Consider the following 18,743-nt stretch of genomic DNA (forward strand, 5'->3'; position numbering starts at 1 on the left):
CCAAACAAGAGACACCAGAGATGATGAGAGTTCTGAGGAGTAGAAATCTACTATCTCTACAACCTCACAGCCCAGAGCAGCAGAAGATGGAGAGTTTAACCTTCAGGAAACTGGAGGGAGCAAGGAGGAAAAGAATCCCAGGGTTAGCTGGTGGTGCCCAAGGCTCAGACCTGAAAGGGAGAAGCTGGAGGCAGGGTTGGAAGTGGGCACCACAGGGAGATGCAAGTGGGGACCACAGGGAGATGCAAGTGGGGACCACAGGGAGATGCAAGTGGGCACCACAGGGAGGTGTAAGTGGGCACCACAGGGAGATGCAAGTGGGGACCACAGGGAGATGCAAGTGGGCACTACAGGGAGATGCAAGTGGGCACCACAGGGAGATGCAAGTGGGCACCACAGGGAGATGGAAGTGGGGACCACAGGGAGATGCAAGTGGGCACCACAGGGAGATGCAAGTGGGGACCACAGGGAGATGGAAGTGGGGACCACAGGGAGATGGAAGTGGGCACCACAGGGAGATGGAAGTGGGGACCACAGGGAGATGGAAGTGGGGACCACAGGGAGATGCAAGTGGGGACCACAGGGAGATGGAAGTGGGGACCACAGGGAGATGCAAGTGGGCACCACAGGGAGATGCAAGTGGGGACCACAGGAAGATGCAAGTGGGCACCACAGGGAGATGCAAGTGGGCACCACAGGGAGATGCAAGTGGGGACCACAGGGAGACGGAAGTGGGCACCACAGGGAGATGCAAGTGGGCACCACAGGGAGATGCAAGTGGGGACCACAGGGAGATGCAAGTGGGCACCACAGGGAGATGGAAGTGGGCACCACAGGGAGATGCAAGTGGGCACCACAGGGAGATGGAAGTGGGCACCACAGGGAGATGCAAGTGGGCACTACAGGGAGATGCAAGTGGGCACCACAGGGAGATGCAAGTGGGGACCACAGGGAGATGGAAGTGGGCACCACAGGGAGATGCAAGTGGGGACCACAGGGAGATGCAAGTGGGGACCACAGGGAGACGGAAGTGGGCACTACAGAGAGATGCAAGTGGGGACCACAGGGAGATGGAAGTGGGCACCACAGGGAGATGGAAGTGGGGACCACAGGGAGATGGAAGTGGGGACCACAGGGAGATGCAAGTGGGGACCACAGGGAGATGGAAGTGGGGACCACAGGGAGATGTAAGTGGGCACCACAGGGAGATGGAAGTGGGCACCACAGGGAGATGGAAGTGGGCACCACAGGGAGGTGTAAGTGGGCACCACAGGGAGATGCAAGTGGGCACCACAGGGAGATGCAAGTGGGGACCACAGGGAGATGCAAGTGGGGACCACAGGGAGATGCAAGTGGGCACCACAGGGAGATGCAAGTGGGGATCACAGGGAGATGCAAGCGGGGACCACAGGGAGATGCAAGTGGTTGGTTCCTTGTGCTTAAACTGGTTAAGGATCCATCCACACCCACCCCTCTACCTTCTCTCTCTCTCTCAGCTGCCCTGGTGCTGAGGTCTCAGCCCTGCCTTGCTGCATGCTGTGGAGACAAGCGTTGAGAACTGGTGGGCTCATTGCAGCAGTGACTGCTGCCATGTTTCTGAGACACCTGAAAGGGTTGGCTCATTAACCTCTCTCTTTCTCTCTCTCTCTCTCTCCAGGTCAGGTTTGGAGCTGACTTAGTTGTCTTCAAACTCTGGCCCTCAGGAATGGCTCAGCATGAACCAAGAGCTAAGACAACCGCCGGAGAGAGGACCGGAGGGTTGGAGAGGTTCTTAACTCAGGAAGAGAGTCAATGGGAAGCTGAGGATGGGATAGGGAGACAAGAGAGAGGTGGGAGTGTGTGTGTGGGTGGCTGGGGTGGGGGTTCTTTGGAGGTCAGGGCTTGGCAGGGCTGAGCTGAGTGCCGTTGGCAGTGGGGTCGCAGAGGGCGGTTTTGCGGCAAGCGGTCAGCGAAGGGTTGTTGAGGAGGGTGTAGGCCAACCACCAACGAGCTCTGCTCTGCTGGAACCTGCCTCTGCTTCGAGCTGCCTTCTTAGCTTGCATCAGCTGGATGCCTGGAAGGAGAGGGAGAAGGGTAGAGGAATGATTTGGAGCCTCCCCAGTTTCCTCCTAGCTTAGGGTCGCTCAGATGCTGTAGGCGAAGGTTGAGGGAGCAAAAGAAGCTTCCAGGCTGGGTTAGGTTGGGAGGGAACTCAAAGCTCAACCAGTTCCAAACTCCTGCTATAGGTAGGGACACCTCTCACTGGAATAAGCCTCATCCAACCTGGTCTTGAACACCTCCAAGGAGGTTGAGGAGCACAGAATCAGCCAATGTGATCTTCGATCACATTGGCTGATTCTGTGCTCCTCAACCTCCCTGGGCAACCTGTGCCAGGGTCTCACCACCTTCAACCTGTGCCAGTCTCTCACCACCCTCCCTCTCAAGAACCCTTTCCTAACATCCAGTTTGAATGTCCTCTCTGCCAGTTTCAAGCCATTCCTCCTCCTCCTGTCATTAGCAGCCCTTGTAAGTAGTCCCTCCCTGACCATCGAGTCCAGACATTAAGGCTGCCAACTCCACCACATCCCTCCAAGGGATGAAGACTCCATCACTGCCCTGGGCAGCCTGTTGGAGGGATTGACAATGCTTTTTTTGGGGGGGAAGGAGTTGTTCCTAACATCCCTCCATCCATCCATCCATCCATCCATCCCTCCATCCATCCTTCTATCCATCCATCCATCCATCCATCCATCCCATCCCATCCATCCCTCCCTCCATCCATCCCTCCCTCCCTGCACCCCCCCAGCTCCCTCAGCCTCTCCTCACAGGGCTGTGCTCCAGGCCCCTCCCCAGCCTTGCTGCCCTTCTCCAGACACCTTCCAGCACCTCAGCATCTCTCTGCAATGCAGGAGACCAGAACTGGACACAGCACTGCAGGGGTGGCCTGAGCAGTGCTGAGCACAGGGGCACAAGAACCTCCCTTGTCCTGCTGCCCACACTGCTCCTGAGCCAGCCCAGGATGCCATTGGCTCTGCTGCCCACCTGGGCACTGCTGCCTCCTCTGCAGCTCCTCTCTGCCACCACCCCCAGCTCCCTCTCTGCCTGCCTGCTCTCAGCCACTCTGGCCCCAGCCTCTAGTGCTGCTTGGGGTTGTTGTGGCCAAAGTGCACAACCCTGCCCTTGGCCTTGTTCAGTCTCATCCCCTTGGCCTCTGCCCACCCATGCAGCCTGGCCAGGTCCCTCTGCAGGGCTCTGCTACCCTCCAACAGCTCCACAGCTGCTCCTAGCTTGGTGCCATCTGCAAACTGACTGCTGCTGGACTCAATCCCCTGCTCCAGACCATCACTAAAGATACTGAACAGGACTGTGCCCAGCACTGCTCCCTGGGGCACAGCACTGGTGCCAGCTGCCAGCTGGATGTGGCACCATTCACCACCACTCTCTGGGCCCTGCCCTGCAGCCAGTTCTTGACCCATATCAGAGTGAATCTGTCCAGGCCAGGAGCTGCCAGCTGTGCCAGGAGCTGCTTGTGGCAGAGGTGCCAAAGGCTTTGCTGCAGCCCAGGCAGACTCCATCCACAGCCTGCCCCACACTCACCAGGCAGGAACCTGATCAGAAAAGGAGCTCAGGTTGGTCAGACAGGACCTGCCCTTCCTAACCCCATGCTGGCTGGCCCTGTAGGTGCTTTGTGATGGCACTCAAGAGGACCTGTTCCATGCCCTTGCCTGGCACTCAGGTCAGGCTGACAGCTGTGTAGTAGGGAAGGTCTCACCTTCTTCCACGTTGCTGGCCTGAAGCTCTGGTGACCCCTCTGGCCTGGCTGGTTGGAGGAGCAGCAAGCAGAAAGCTTTCATCACTGGGTGGGATTGGCTGACCTCGATTTTCAGGTAGTGGCAGTATGAGTGGTAGCCTGAGGAAGGGGAGGCAGCAACCCACAGTAAATAGATGTGATGAGGCCAAGCTTTGTGGGTTCCCCCTTCCCTCCTCCTGCCCTGGAGTAAAGGAGAAGGTTCTATCTCTGCCCTACCAGAGTTGGGGTTGAGCTCTGCTTCCAAAATCCCAGCTGGAAAAGCAGAGGAAGGGCTGAGATCAGGAGAGGTCACAGAATCAGGCAGGGTTGGGAGGGAGCACAAGGATCAGGCAGTGCCAACCCCCCTGCCATGGCCAGGGACACCCTACCCTAGAGCAGCCTGACCACAGCCTCAGCCAGCCTGGCCTGAAACACTTCCAGGGATGAGACTTCATAGAACCAGGCAGGGTTGGAAGGGAGCACAAGGATCAGGCAGTCCCAACCCCCCTGCCATGCCCAGGGACACCCTACCCTAGAGCAGGCTGCACACAGCCTCAGCCAGCCTGGCCTCAAACACCTCCAGGGATGAGACTTCATAGAACCAGGCAGGGTGGGAAGGGACCACAAGGATCATCTAACAGCTCCAAGGGGATGGAGGAGGAACCCTGGGACCATGTTCTTTGGGATGTCTGTGGTGGGAGAAGCATCCTCACGTTCAGAAGGACCCCACACATCCACCCACCCCCCCCCCCCACTTTGTGCTCTACCTGGGTCAAAGGTCTCCACTCCTCTGTTCATCAGGCTGATGTCCAGCTGGCAGAAGTGGACAGCATTATAGAGGCCAGAAATGATCATTCTCCACACCCCTGCCAGGACCCCTACCAGCACGTTGATGGGGAAGAGCAGGTAGGTGACTATGTAGAGAGCTCGCCTGTGGGAGGAGGAGGAGGAGGTGGAGGAGGAGGAGGAGGAGGAGGAGGAAGGGGAACAGTAAAGAACACAAACACCACCGGGATGAGGAGTCCTGCCCTGCCCTGCCAGAGAAAGCTCCTGCCAAAATAAGCCTCCCACCCTTCCCTCCCTCCTTAGCAAGACATCCTCCCCATCTGAGGTGTCTCCAGCCCATGGAGAGAAGCAAACAGGCTTCCAGGCTCTCCAAAAGGAAGCTCCATGGAATCGTGAAGAGGAATTTCTTCACTGTGAAAGGGGCCAGAAGCCTGGAACAGGCTGCCCAAGGGTGGGTTGTGGAGTCTCCCTCTCTGGAGATACTCAGCCCCCAGCTGGATGTGTTCCTGTGTGCTCTGCTCTGCACTGCAGGGAGGGGTTGGGCTGGATGAGCTTTGCAGGTCCCTTCCAGCCCCTGCCATTCTGTGGGTGGTAGTTTGAGGGATCCTAGGTTCCCCCTTAAACAAACCCATAGGGACAGCAGGGCACTTGCCTGGGGGGCAGGGATGCTCTCAGGCACACAAAGGTGGGTTTCAGATCTGGGAGCCTGGGGGAGGGTCAATGCTGCCCTGATGAAGGTCCTCCTGCCACCCCTCATACCTGTTGGTGAGCTCCTTCCTGAGGGGATGCTGCTCCAGGAACTGGTAGTGAGCTGCCAAAGTCTGCACCAGGACAGCAACAACCAAGGTCAACCAGAAGGGCCTGGGGGGGGGGGGGTGGGGGGGAGGGAAGAGTGGCAGGTTGGACAGGGCAACCTGGTCTAGTGGCAGGTGTCCCCCCATGGCAGGGGGGGTTGGAGCTAAATGATCTCCAGGTTGTTGTCCTTCCCAACCCAACCTGTTGGGCTGTGACCCCCTCCTGTATCCCAAGCAGCAGAAGCCTCCAGCAGAGCTGGCAAAGCCCAAGACAGAGCCCCCCCACCCCCTCCCCCCTTGACAGAACCCCCTCAAATACAGCACTTGACGTGGATGTGGCACCCCCTTGGGTCCTCCACCCCTCCCTGAGGGCTGTGAGCTCTCACCACATGTTCTGAATGGCTTTGAAGAGAGGACTGCTTGTGCCAGCCTGCAGGGGGATGACGAAGAGGAAGGTAAATGCCACCGAGCAGACGAAGAAAATCACTTGCTGGATGAGGAGACCTGGGAAGGAGGTGCAGGGAGAGAAGTGGTGGAGGGAGAGAGTTGCTGCTGCTTCCCCCTCTTCCTCCTCCTCCTCCTTCTTTTCTCCCTCTTCTCTTCCTCCTCCTCCTCCTCCTCCTCCTCCTCCTCCTCCTCCTCCTCCTCCTCCTCCTCCTCCTCCTCCTCCTCCTCCTCCTCCTCCTCCTCCTCCTCCTTCTCTTCTCCTTCTCCTTCTCCTCTTCCTCTCCTTCTCCTCTCCTCCTCTCCTCCTCCTTCTCTTCTCCTCCTCTCCTCCTTCCCCTTCTCCTCCTCCTCCTCTCCTTCCCCTTCTCCTTCTCCTCCTCTCCTTCCCCTTCTCCTACTCCTCCTCCTCCTCCTCCTCCTCCTCCTCCTCCTCCTCCTCCTCCTCCTCCTCCTCCTCCTCCTCCTCCTCCTCCTTCTCCTCCTCCTCCTTCTCTTCTCCTCCTCCTCCTCCTTCTCCTCCTTCTCCTTCTCCTTCTCCTTCTCCTTCTCCTTCTCCTTCTCCTTCTCCTTCTCCTTCTCCTTCTCCTTCTCCTTCTCCTCTCCTCCTCTCCTCCCCTTCTCCTTCTCCTCCTTTCCTCCTCCTCCTCCTCCTTCTCTTCTCCTGGATTGAGCTGGACTCAATCCCCTGCTCCAGACCATCACTAAAGATATCAAACAGGACCAGGAGCTGATCCTTGCTGCCAAATGGGTAGGAGGAGCTCCTGGGCTCTTCCCCAGCTCCTACACCTCCACACTGATCTCTGCAACCTGCCTGAAAAACAGCTTTGCTTTTCCCAAGGGTGGTCACCACCAGACCTGGTGATCTTCTCTATCCTTCCACCACCCTCCTGGCCCCTCAGCTTGGCTCCTCAACGTAGCCCTTGGGTGCTGATGTGGTTGGGTGCTACCCATGCATCATAGCCAGCCACTGCCTGGAATCACCTCCCATGGCTTACAGAGGCCTTAAAATGCCTCCAAACCATGATGGGATGAAGGTTTCTATCCACTCTGAACTCCTCCAGCCCTCCCAGCCAAGGAGACCCAAGCTAAGCTGGACAAGAGGGAGCACCTGGGGGATGAAGGCTGGGACCAGAGGAGGCAGCCAGCCCTTGGCACAAGATGCTACTACAGCTTCCCAGATGAGAACATTTGGGTTTGGTCCAAACCAAGGCAACATTTCCCACCCACTCCCCCCCTTTTTCCCCCCCTCTTCTCTTTTTTCCCCCCCCTCTTCTCTTTTTTCCCCCCCCCTCCCCTTTTTTTCCCCCCCTCCCCTTTTTTTCCCCCTTCCCCCTTTTTTTCCCTCCTCTCCCCCTTTTTCCCCCCTCTCCTTTTCCCCCCTCCCCTTTTTTCCCCTCCTCCCCTTTTTTTTCCCCCTCTCCCCTTTTCTTCCCCCTCCCCCTTTTTCTTCACCCCCTCCCATTTCCCCCCCAACGTTTTTTCCCCCTTCTCCTTTTTCTCCCTCCTCTTTTTTCCCCCTCCCCTTTTTCCCCTTCCCTTCCCCCCCCTTTTTTCTCTCTCTCCCTTTTTTCCTCCCTCTCCTCTTTTCCTCCCTCTCCCCTTTTTTCCCCTCTCCCCTTTCTCCCCCTCTCCCCTTTTTTCCCTCTCCCCCTTTTCCCCTCTCCCCTTTTTATCCCATTCTCCCCTTTTTCTCCTCCTTCCCCTCCTTTACCCCTCTCCCCTTTTTTCCCCCTCTCCCCTTTTTCCCCCCTCCCCTTTTCCCCTCCACTTTTTATTCCCCCTCTCCCCTTTTTCCCCCTCTCCTTTTTTTCCCCTCCCCTTTTTACCCCCTCTCCTTTTTTCCCCTCTCCCCTTTTTTTTCCTCTCTCCCCTTTTATCCCACTCTCCCCTTTTTCTCCTCCCTCCCCTCTTTTCCCCCCTCCCCTCTTTTCCCCCTCTCCCCTTTTCTTCCTCCCTCTCCCTGTTTTCTTCCCCCTCTCCCCTTTTCTCCACCCTCCCCTTTTTCTTCCTCCCTACCATTTTTCCCCTCTCTCCTTTTTCCCCCCTCCCTTTTTCCCCCCTCTCCCATTTCCCCCCTACCATTTTCCCCCCTCTCCCCTTTCCCCCCACCTTTCCTTTTTTCCCCCCTCTCCCCTTTCCCCCCCTCCCTTTTTCCCCCCTCTCCCTTTTTTCCCCCCTCTCCCCTTCCCCCCCTCCTTTTCCCCCCCCTCCCCTTTTCCCCCCCCCTCCCTTTTCCCCCCCGTCCCCTTTTCCCCCCCCCTTTTCCCCCCCCATTTTTCCCCCCTCCCTTTTCCCCCCCTTCCCCTTTCCCCCCTCCCTTTTTCCCCTCTCCCTTTTTTTTCCCCCCTCTCCCCTTTTCCCCCTCTCCCTCTTTTCCCCACTCTCCCCTTTCCCCCCCCTCCCCTTCTCCCCTCTCTCCCTTTGTCCCCCCTCTCCCCTTTTCCCCCCCTCCCTTTTCCCCCCCTTCCCCTTTTCCCCCCCTTCCCCTCCCCTCCCCCTTGGTCCTGCAGAAGGGCAGCCTGCATCTGGGGCAAGAGGAGCAAAAAGCCTCCCAGCTGGCCCTTAGCAAACCAGGGAGGGGGAGAGAAAGGAACAAAAGAGGCTTAAACCCGAGGTAGGTCATGCAAAGCTGGGGGGGCCCAGCACCCATCCCCCCCCTCCTGTCCCCCAGGCTCCCTTACCTAGGCAGGTAAAAGCCGTCTGGAAGGCAGCAAAGCTCATCCAGCAGACGATGGCTCGTCGGGATGGGCGGAGGATGTGGGCTTTGTAGAAGACATCCAGCACAGCCCCTTGGTAAAGGGCCCTCAGGTTGCTCCTGGGGGAGGTGAAAGAGCTCAGCTGGCATCCCAGCTCGGTGCCAAAACGAAGGGCCAGGGCAAGGAGGAGACTGTACCTGTGCATCACCAAGGTCCTGAGGAGCATGGCACAGGTCAGCAGGCAGCACAGCACCAGCGAGCAGATGTAGCAGACTGTGGAGGAGCAGGGAGCAGGTCATGGCTGGGAGCAGCCCCCAGAGATAGGTTCAGCTTGTTATGGTGTGGGGGTGCAGGGGTGTGCAGCCCCAGCGTGGTCCTCTGTGCCTTGGCTTCCCTTCCCAAGTCCCTTTGGGATGCTGAGGTCTCCATCTCCCAGGTGGGGTTGAGGGGATGGTGCTGGGTTGAGGTAGGGGAAGAGGAGGGGAAAGGCAAGCAAGGCAGGGGAGAAAGACAGCAAGTTAGGAGCAAAGGCACCAAGTTAGGAGTAGAGAAACTGAGTTAGGAGCAGAGACACTGAGTTAGGAGCAGAGACACAAAGTTAGGAGCAAAGACACAAAGTTAGGAGCAGAGGCACAAAGTTAGGAGTAAAGGCACCAAATTAGGAGCAGAGACATCAAGCTAGGAGCAGCTGTGGAGCTGTTGGAGGGGAGCAGAGCCCTGCAGAGGGACCTGGCCAGGCTGCATGGGTGGGCAGAGGCCAAGGGGATGAGAGGGAACAAGGCCAAGGGCAGGGTTGTGCACTTTGGCCACAACAACCCCAAGCAGCACTAGAGGCTGGGGCCAGAGTGGCTGAGAGCAGGCAGGCAGAGAGGGAGCTGGGGGTGGTGGCAGAGAGGAGCTGCAGAGGAGGCAGCAGTGCCCAGGTGGGCAGCAGAGCCAATGGCATCCTGGGCTGGCTCAGGAGCAGTGTGGGCAGCAGGACAAGGGAGGTTCTTGTGCCCCTGTGCTCAGCACTGCTCAGGCCACCCCTGCAGTGCTGTGTCCAGTTCTGGACCCCTCCATTGCAGAGAGCTGCTGAGGTGCTGGAAGGTGTTTGGAGAAGGGCAGCAAGGCTGGGGAGGGGCCTGGAGCACAGCCCTGTGAGGAGAGGCTGAGGGAGCTGGGGGGGTGCAGCCTGCAGCAGAGGAGGCTCAGGGCAGAGCTGATTGCTGCCTGCAGCTGCCTGCAGGGAGGCTGTAGCCAGCTGAGGTTGGGCTCTGCTGCCAGGCAGCCAGCAGCAGCAGAAGAAGGGGACCCAGGCTGAAGCTGTGGCAGGGCAGGTCTGGGCTGGCTGTGAGGAGGAAATTGCTGGCAGAGAGTGCTGCTGCTGCTGACTGTGCTGCAGCTGCAGAGGGATGCTGCTGACTGTGCTGCAGCTGCAGAGGGATGCTGCTGACTGTGCTGCAGCTGCAGAGGGATGCTGCTGACACTGCTGCTGCAGAGGAGTGCTGCTGACTGCTGCAAGCTGCAGAGGGATGTGGCTGACTGCTGCAAGCTGCAGAGGGATGCTGCTGACACTGCTGCAGCTGCAGAGGGATGCTGCTGACACTGCTGCAGCTGCAGAGGGATGCTGCTGACTGTGATGTAGCTGCAGAGGGATGCTGCTGACACTGCTGCAGCTTCAGAGGGGTGCTGCTGACTGCTGCAGCTGCAGAGGGATGCTGCTGACTGTGCTGCAGCTGCAGAGGGATGCTGCTGACTGCAGCATCTGCAGAGGGATGCTGCTAACTGTGCTGCAGCTGCAGAGGGATGCTGCTGACACTGCTGCAGCTGCAGAGGAGTGCTGCTGACTGCTGCAGCTTCAGAGGGCTGCTGCTGGCAATGCTGCAGCTGCAGAGGGATGATGCTGACTGCTGTAGCTGCAGTGGGATGCTGCTGGCTCCTGGCTCACAGCAGCAGGTTCAAGCAGTCACCTCTTGGCTGCTTTTTAAGTCACCCTGGGAGGTAACAGTGCAAGTCTCAGCTTCCTGGAAGAAATCTCTCTGCCAAAACCTCCCGACCCCCACCCTGGACCCCAGTAGGAACCTACCCTCCAACGACCACAGGTAGTACTTGGCAGTGCTGAGCTCCTTCTCCATGTCGCTGGGCACGGCTGGGTTGTCCGAGGGCACCAAGCCAAACTGCACCAACAGCACCACAATGTCCTTTGTCATCCCTGCCCTCACAATCTGGATGGTGGGGATGACAGCCACCAGGAGCAAGAGGGCAACCTGTGAAGGCCCAGTGCCATGTGAGCCCTGGCTCACGAGCAGCTTGGCTTAAAGCCTTTAGGCTGGCTCAGCCCTGCGGGCACACAGGGCTGGGTGCTGCCACGAGGTAATACTTTGAGGCATCTTAATGCCCAGCAGCCTCAAAAGGCAAAGCTGATGGTGTGGCAATGAGCCCCTGGCTGCTCTGCCTGCCTTGAGAGGAGCTGGTTGGGAAGGGAGAGAGAGCTTAGCATCAGCATCACCTGGTAGACAGCGATCACAGCTGTGGTCATGGAGAGGATCAGCTTCAGAGGGATGTGGAAACCTGGAAGGCAGAGTTGGAAAGGGCTTGGGATGGAGGTGGGAAGAGAAGATTCCAGTCTTTGAAAGGGTCCTAAAGGAAGGCTGGGGAGGGAGCTGTTGACAAAGGGGTTGTAATGAGAGGAGGAGGAGGGATGAGGTTGAAGTGGGAGAGGGGAGATTGAAAGTGGATGGTAGGAAAGGGTTCTTTAGAGTGAGGGTGGTGAGAGACTGGCACAGGTTGAGGGTGGTGAGAGACTGGCACAAGTTGCCCAGGGAGGTTGTGGAGCACAGAATCACCCAATGTGATCTTTGATCACATTGGGTGATTCTGTGCTCCACAACCTCCCTGGAGGTGTTCAAGGTGAGCTTGGATGAGCCCTTGAGTGATCTTCAATCACATTGGGTGATTCTGTGCTCCACAACCTCCCTGGAGGTGTTCAAGGTGAGCTTGGATGAGCCTTTGAGTGATCTTCAATCACATTGGGTGATTCTGTGCTCCAGGTCAGCTTGGATGAAGGCTTTGAGTGACCTGTTCCTGTCCCTGCCTATGGGAGCTGGATGATCTCTAAGGTCCCTTCCAACCTAACCCATTCTATGATTCACCCAACCCTGCAGGCAGAGCAAACAGCCCAGCTGGGAACACTGGAATGAAGCAATGAGGTTCATTTGGGATGGATGTCCCCAGGGAAGCCCAGCTTGGGTGTAGAGCTGGGAGGAGTTTCCTCTGTCCTTTGGCTTTGGATTGGATTTCACTGAATCATAGAACTTTAGAGGTTGGAAGGGACCTCCAGAGCTCATCTAGTCCAACCCTCCTGCCAAGCAGCATCACTCAGAGGAGTCCACACAGGGATGCAGCCAGGTGGGCTTGAAGTCTCCAGTGGAGGAGACTCCACAGCCTCTCTGGGCAGCCTGCTCCAGGGCTCTGCCACCCTCACTCTATAGAAGTTTCTCCTCCTGCTGAGCTGAAACCTTCTCTGCTCCAGTTTGCATCCATTGCTCCTTGGCTTATTGCTGTGCACCACCCATAAGAGCTTGGCCCCCTCCACTTGACCCCCACCCCTCAGCTACTGATAGACACTGATCAGATCCCTCTCAGCCTTCTCTTCTGCAGACTGAACAGCCTCAGGGCTCTCAGTCTCTCTCCACAGAGGAGATGCTCAACTCCCCCACTCATCCTTGTGGCTCTCAGGCTCTCTCCACAGGGGAGATGCTCAAGTCCCCAAATCATCCTTGTGGCTCTCAGGCTCTCTCCATAGGGAGATGCTCAACTCCCCCACTCATCCTCATGGCTCTCACTCTTTCTCCACAGAGGAGATGCTCAACTCCCCCACTCATCCTTGTGGCTCTCAGTCTCTCTCCACAGAGCAGATGCTCAACTCCCCCACTCATCCTCATGGCTCTCAGTCTCTCTCCACAGGTGAGATGCTCAACTCCCCCACTCACCCTCCTGGCTCCCTGCTGGCCTCTCCCCAGCAGATCCCTGCCTCTCTTTTGAACTAAGGAGCCCAAAACTCTTCCACCTCCCTTTCCCAAAAGCCAGGGAAACCTTTTGCCCCCCACAACACCAAATCCCAGCAGCTGGCTGCCTGCTGTGCAGGGACACACAGCCCTTGTGCTGTCACCTCCTGGGACAGCCTCTGCCTTCACCCATGGGCAGAGGAGCTCTGGAGCAGGCTGCCCAGAGAAGTGGTGGAGTCTCCTCCTCTGGAGAGCTTCCAAACCCACCTGGATGCATTTCAGTCCTGGGTGAGCCTTGCTTTAGCAGGCAGGTTGGGATAGATGATCCCCAGAGTTCCCTTCCAACACCACCTCCCCTTCCCCACGCTGGGATTAGCTCCCCCTTCTCAGACTCTGCTGAGGGTTTGACTGCCTCCTTGCAGATCTTATTTCTCCTCTCAGCACAGCATCACTCTGCAGGACCAGCACAACCCATGCCTGAACACCACTGCCACAGCCCCTGTGCTGGAGCTGGGACCACCTCCTCCACCCCAAGCAGCTTGGGTGCAAGCTGAGGCATCACACATGAGGGGAGCAGCAGCTGCCACGGCACAGATGCTTCAGGGCTGGAGCCAAGCAAGGCATTTGCTGTCCCCTGGGAGGGAGGGAGGGAGGAGCAGCAGCCTGTCTGCCAAGCTGCTCCACCAGCCAAGAGCTCTCAGCCCCAACCTACCTTCCTCAGGGGTGTAGATGTAGGAGCGGAAATACTCCTGCAGCCTTGAGAGGAAGCTCTCTTCTAGCTTGGTGGAGCTGGAGGTGGAAGAAGGGAGGTGAAAAGAAAAGCCTGGCCCTGGTGGGGGGAGCAGAAGGCTCTCTGCTCCCTCTGCTGACCCAGCAGGGTCATCTCGAGTGTCAGCTTTACCTTCCCTTCTGCAGGCGTTTGGAGAGGAGAGCCTTTAGGTACCTCTTGTAATAACCTCGCCCAGCAACCTTAAGGAAGGCAGGCAAGAAACAGTAGGTAGAAAGGTTGGATCAGATCAGATCAGATCAGATCAGCCCCTGGGGTCCCTTCTGTCAGCTGAGCTGCCTGGGTGCAGCAGAGGGATGTGCTTAGGTGTTTGGTTCTGGTTTGTTGGGGTGGGTGGTGGTAGGAGGTGCTCACAGCAGAGCATCTCTGCCCAACCCAGCAGCCATAGAAGCCCAGAACCATTCAGGGTGGAAAAGACCTTCGAGGTCATTGAGTCCAACCCTGGGCAAGTCTTATCCCCAAGCACCACGTTGGCACAGCTTTGCAAGGCCTCCATCAGGGGCTGGAGTCTCCACCACATCCCTGACCCTCTGATCACTCTGGCAGCAAAGAGATTTGGGGGTTCTATTCCCCTCAATGCCCAACTTTAAACCTCCCCTGGTGCAGCTTGGGGTCATCTCCTCTTGTCCTGTCACTAGGGAGAAGAGATCAGCACCCACTTGGCTCTGCCATCTCCTTTCAGAGAGCTCCCACTTGGCTCAGACCTCCTTTCAGAGAGCTGAGATCTCCTCTTAGCCTCAACCCCAATTCCCTCACCTGGTCCTCACCATTCCTGCCCTCCAGCCCCTTAGAATCATAGAATAGAATCATAGAACAGAATCAGATTCAAGCAGGTTGGAAGAGAGCTCCAAGCTCAGCCAGCCCAACCTAGCACCCAGCCCTGCCCAACCAACCACACCATGGCACTAAGTGCCCCAGGCAGGCTTGGCTGCAACACCTCCAGCCACAGCCACTCCACCACCTCCCTGGGCAGCCCATTCCAATGCCAATCACTCTCTCTGCCAGGAACTTCCTCCTCACAGCCAGCCCAGACCTGCCCTGCCACAGCTTCAGCCTGGGTCCCCTTCTTCTGCTGCTGGCTGCCTGGCAGCAGAGCCATTGGCTCTGCTGCCCACCTGGGCACTGCTGCCTCCTCTGCAGCTCCTCTCTGCCACCACCCCCAGCTCCCTCTCTGCCTGCCTGCTCTCAGACACTCTGGCCCCAACCTCTAGTGCTGCTTGGGGTTGTTGTGGCCAAAGTGCAGATCCCTGCCCTTGCCCTTGTTCAGTCTCATCCCCTTGGCCTCTGCCCACCCCTGCAGCCTGGCCAGGTCCCTCTTCAGGGCTCTGCTCCCCTCCAACAGCTCCACAGCTGCTCCTAGCTTGGTGCCATCTGCAAACTGACTGCTGCTGGACTCAATCCCCTGCTCCAGATCATCAGTAAAGATGTTGACCAGGACTGTGCCCAGCACTGCTCCCTGGGGCACAGCACTGGTGCCAGCTGCCAGCTGGATGTGGCACCATTCCCCACCACTCTCTGGGCCCTGCCCTCCAGCCAGTTCCTGACCCAGCACAGAGTGAATCTGCCCAAGCCAGGAGCTGCCAGCTGTGCCAGGAGCTGCTTGTGGCAGAAGGTGCCAAAGGCTTTGCTGCAGCCCAGGCAGACTCCATCCACAGCCTGCCCCACACTCACCAGGCAGGAACCTGATCAGAAAAGGAGCTCAGGTTGCTCTTCACACCCACACCAGCATCCTTCTTGGAGTGAGCTCACAGCACCACAGCATGTTAAGGGTTGGAAGGAACCCAAGCAGATCTAAACCCCCCTCCCAGAGCAGCACAATAACACAGCTCTTGCTCTGTGCCCACCTACCTATGGCTTCCCAACCCTGCTTTTGGATACCAACCAAGCTGGCAGCAAAGCTCCCAGCACCTACAGAGGTGGAAACAAACCTCCCTTGTCCCTGTCAACCCAAGCAGCCTCCAAACCAGTCCCACCGGTAGGACAGCTGAAAACAAACAGCCCAACCAACCAACCCCTTCCTTCCCAGCAGCCAGCTCCCAGCAATGCCCTCAGGTCACTTCAGGCCACAGCTTTTTGCTTTCAAGTAGGGTTTTTTTTCCCCCTCCCCCCCTTCCTTTCTTCCCAAAGAGGATGGGGATTATCCAGCCTGCAGGGCCAGGAAGGGAGGGAAGGGGGGGAGAGGGAAAACAAGGCCACCCCAGTCCTGCCCTAAATGGCCTCCATTGATGCCTTTAAGCCTCTTGTCCTAAGGAGGTTTACTCCAAAGATGGATTTTTCACTCCCTCTTCAAATCCAGGGAGGTAAACAGAGCTAAGACTTTGGGGCAAAGGAGGGGTGGAGAGGAGGTAGCTCCTGGGGCTGGAGCAAAGAGGGGAAGCAATGCCCTAGGAGAAGATCAGTCCCCTGGGCAAAGTGGTGAGCTGCAGGGTAGGAAAGCTTCCCAAAGCTTCCCAAAGCTTCCCAGAGCTTCCCAAAGCTTCCCAGAGCTTCCCAGAGCCTCCCAAAGCATCCAAGAACTCCTTCCAGCAAGGACCTCTCACAATTGCACTGTGCTCCTGGGGCTGGAGCAAAGAGGGGAAGCAATGCCCTAGGAGAAGCTCAGTCCCCTGGGGCAAAGTGGTGAGCTGCAGGGTAGGAAAGGTTCCCAGAGCTTCCCAAAGCTTCCCAGAGCTTCCCAGAGCATCCCAGAGCTCCTTCCAACAATGACCTCTCACAATTGCACTGTGCTCATGGGGCTGGAGCAAAGAGAAGAAGCAATGGTCTAGGAGAAGCTCAGTCCCCTGGGGCAAAGTGGTGAGCTGCAGGGTAGGAAAGGTTCCCAGAGCTTCCCAAAGCTTCCCAAAGCTTCCCAGAGCTTCCCAGAGCTTCCCAGAGCTTTCCAGAGCTTCCCAGAGCTTCCCAAAGCTCCTCAGAGCTTCCCAAAGCTCCTTCCAGCAAGGACCTCTCACATTTGCACTGTGTTCCTGGGGCTGGAGCAAAGAGGGGAAGCAATACCCTAGGAGAAGCTCAGTCCCCTGGGGTGAAGTGGTGAGCTGCAGGGTAGGAAAGCTTCCCAGAGCTTCCCAGAGCTTCCCAGAGCTTCCCAGAGCTCCTTCCAGCAAGGACCTCTCACATTTGCACTGTGTTCCTGGGGCTGGAGCAAAGAGGGGAAGCAATGCCCTAGGAGAAGCTCAGTCCCCTGGGGTGAAGTGGTGAGCTGCAGGGTAGGAAAGGTTCCCAGAGCTTCCCAGAGCTTCCCAGAGCTTCCCAGAGCATCCCAGAACTCCTTCCAGCAAGGACCTCTCACATTTGCACTGTGCTCCTGGGGTTGGAGCAAAGAGGAGAAGCAATACCCTAGGAGAAGCTCAGTCCCCTGGGGCAAAGTGGTGAGCTGCAGGGTAGGAAAGCTTCCCAAAGCTTCCCAGAGCTTCTCAGAGCTTCCCAGAGCTTCCCAGAGCTTCCCAGAGTATCCCAGAGCTCCTTCCAGCAAGGACCTCTCACATTTGCACTGTGCTCCTGGGGCTGGAGCAAAGAGGAGAAGCAATGCTCTAGGAGAAGCTCAGTCCCCTGGGGCAAAGTGGTGAGCTGCAGGGTAGGAAAGGTTCCCAGAGCTTCCCAAAGCTTCCCAAAGCTTCCCAGAGCTACTCAGAGCTTCCCAGAGCTCTTTCCAGCAAGGACCTCTCACATTTGCACTGTGCTCCTGGGGCTGGAGCAAAGAGGGGAAGCAATACCCTAGGAGAAGCTCAGTCCCCTGGGGCAAAGTGGTGAGCTGCAGGGTAGGAAAGCTTCCCAAAGCTTCCCAAAGCTTCCCAAAGCTTCCCAAAGCTTCCCAGAGCTTCCCAAAGCTCCTCAGAGCTTCCCAGAGCTCCTTCCAGCAAGGACCTCTCACAATTGCACTGTGCTCCTGGGGCTGGAGCAAAGAGGAGAAGCAAAGCCCTAGGAGAACTCATTTCCCTGGGGCAAAGTGGTGAGCTGCAGGGTAGGAAAGCTTCCCAGAGCTTCCCAAAGCTTCCCAAAGCTTCCCAGAGCTACTCAGAGCTTCCCAGAGCTCCTTCCAGCAAGGACCTCTCACAATTGCACTGTGCTCCTGGGGTTGGAGCAAAGAGGAGAAGCAATGCCCTAGGAGAAGCTCAGTCCCCTGGGGCGAAGTGGTGAGCTGCAGGGTGGGAAAGCTTCCCAGAGCTTCCCAAAGCTTCCCAGAGCTCCTCAGAGCTTCCCAGAGCTGCTTCCAGCAAGGACCTCTCACATTTGCACTGTGCTCCTGGGGCTGGAGCAAAGAGGAGAAGCAATGCCCTGGGGTGAAGTGGTGAGCTGCAGGGTAGGAAAGGTTCCCAGAGCTTCCCAAAGCTTCCCAAAGCTTCCCAGAGGCTCTTCCAGCAAAATCCTTTCCCAAGCTGCCCTGTGGCTCTTCCTTACCTCCTTATCCTCCTGGTTAGTGAAGCTCCTGATGAGCAAAGCTGGATACCAGAGGCTTAAAAGCAGCAGGCAGACGATGATGGGGAGGTAGGAGAGGGTGGAGTAGTACCTGTAGATCTGAGCAGAAGGCAGAGGTGCCACCTGGTGCCACCTCCCTCCATGGCACTTGAAGGAGGTGAGGACCAAGCCACCTCCATGCCCAGGGCCCTGGAGGTGTGGGACACCTACTTTTGGTGACTGGGGACAATCCACCTTCTGCCAGACGTGGACCAAGCAGTGGCACCAGGAGAGAAGGCAGCCCAGGAGGTAGCCCAGCCTGTGCCCTAGGGTGGCACAAGCCACCAGTGGGTAGTAGAAGGCAGGGTAGTAGAGCAAGGCCAGGATCTTCCAGTACTCTGAGGGGGGGGGGAGGATGATGAGAGCAGGGGGAGAGGAGGAAGCAAGAGAAGGCAAAGCTCTCAGCAGGCAGCAGCAGAAGGGAGCAGGTCCCCAGTGGAAGCTGTGCAGGACCTGGGTGGGCTGTGTGGGGGTGGTGGGAGTGGGTCAGGAGGGTGCTTGGCTTACCCCTGCTGCTCTGGGAGGAGTGGGTGAGGAAGGGCAGAGGGTCCTGGTCCAGGACCAGCACGCAGAGGGAGGAGAAGAGGATGCCAAAGACTGCAGCCACAGGCCCTCGGTTGCTTTCCTCCTCCAGGAAGTTGGCTGGGCTGAGGGGGGGGAGAGGAGGGGAGGGGAGGGGAGGGGAGGGGAGATAAAGGAAAGGGAGAGGAGAGAAAGGAAGGGGAGAGGAGAGGAGAGGAGAGGAGAGGAGAGGAGAGGAGAGGAGAGGAGAGGAGAGGAGAGGAGAGGAGAGGAGAGGAGAGGAGAGGAGAGGAGAGGAGAGGAGAGGAGAGGAGAGGAGAGGAGAGGAGAGGAGAGGAGAGGAGAGGAGAGGAGAGGAGAGGAGAGGAGAGGAGAGGAGAGGAGAGAAGGGGAGGGGAGATAAAGGAAGGGGAGAGGAGAGAAAGGAAGGGGAGAGGAGAGAACAGAAGGGAAGGGAAGGGGAGGGGAGGAGAGGGGAGGGGAGGGGAGGAGAGGGGAGGG

The 18,743-nt window shown here is 57.8% G+C and overlaps 1 protein-coding gene across 1 annotated transcript in view; it reads right to left on the minus strand.

Moving 5' to 3' along the window:
* Positions 1 to 1,424: 1,424 nt before the first annotated feature.
* STRA6 (signaling receptor and transporter of retinol STRA6) overlaps positions 1,425 to 18,743 on the minus strand; it is a 34,545-nt gene continuing 17,226 nt past the window's right edge. Inside the window, exons 6-17 of the mRNA XM_064157094.1 lie at positions 17,664 to 17,780; positions 13,383 to 13,450; positions 13,194 to 13,270; positions 10,984 to 11,045; positions 10,561 to 10,741; positions 8,690 to 8,765; positions 8,478 to 8,611; positions 5,736 to 5,853; positions 5,315 to 5,416; positions 4,537 to 4,700; positions 3,752 to 3,889; positions 1,425 to 2,053 (exon numbers count right to left, since the gene is read on the minus strand). Coding sequence (XP_064013164.1) covers positions 1,875 to 2,053; positions 3,752 to 3,889; positions 4,537 to 4,700; positions 5,315 to 5,416; positions 5,736 to 5,853; positions 8,478 to 8,611; positions 8,690 to 8,765; positions 10,561 to 10,741; positions 10,984 to 11,045; positions 13,194 to 13,270; positions 13,383 to 13,450; positions 17,664 to 17,780 — 1,416 coding nt within the window. The 3' untranslated portion in view covers positions 1,425 to 1,874. The remainder of the gene's footprint in view (positions 2,054 to 3,751; positions 3,890 to 4,536; positions 4,701 to 5,314; positions 5,417 to 5,735; positions 5,854 to 8,477; positions 8,612 to 8,689; positions 8,766 to 10,560; positions 10,742 to 10,983; positions 11,046 to 13,193; positions 13,271 to 13,382; positions 13,451 to 17,663; positions 17,781 to 18,743) is intronic.

This window comes from Pogoniulus pusillus, chromosome 17 (assembly GCF_015220805.1).
Source record: "Pogoniulus pusillus isolate bPogPus1 chromosome 17, bPogPus1.pri, whole genome shotgun sequence".
Classification (NCBI taxonomy): Eukaryota; Metazoa; Chordata; class Aves; order Piciformes; family Lybiidae; genus Pogoniulus; species Pogoniulus pusillus.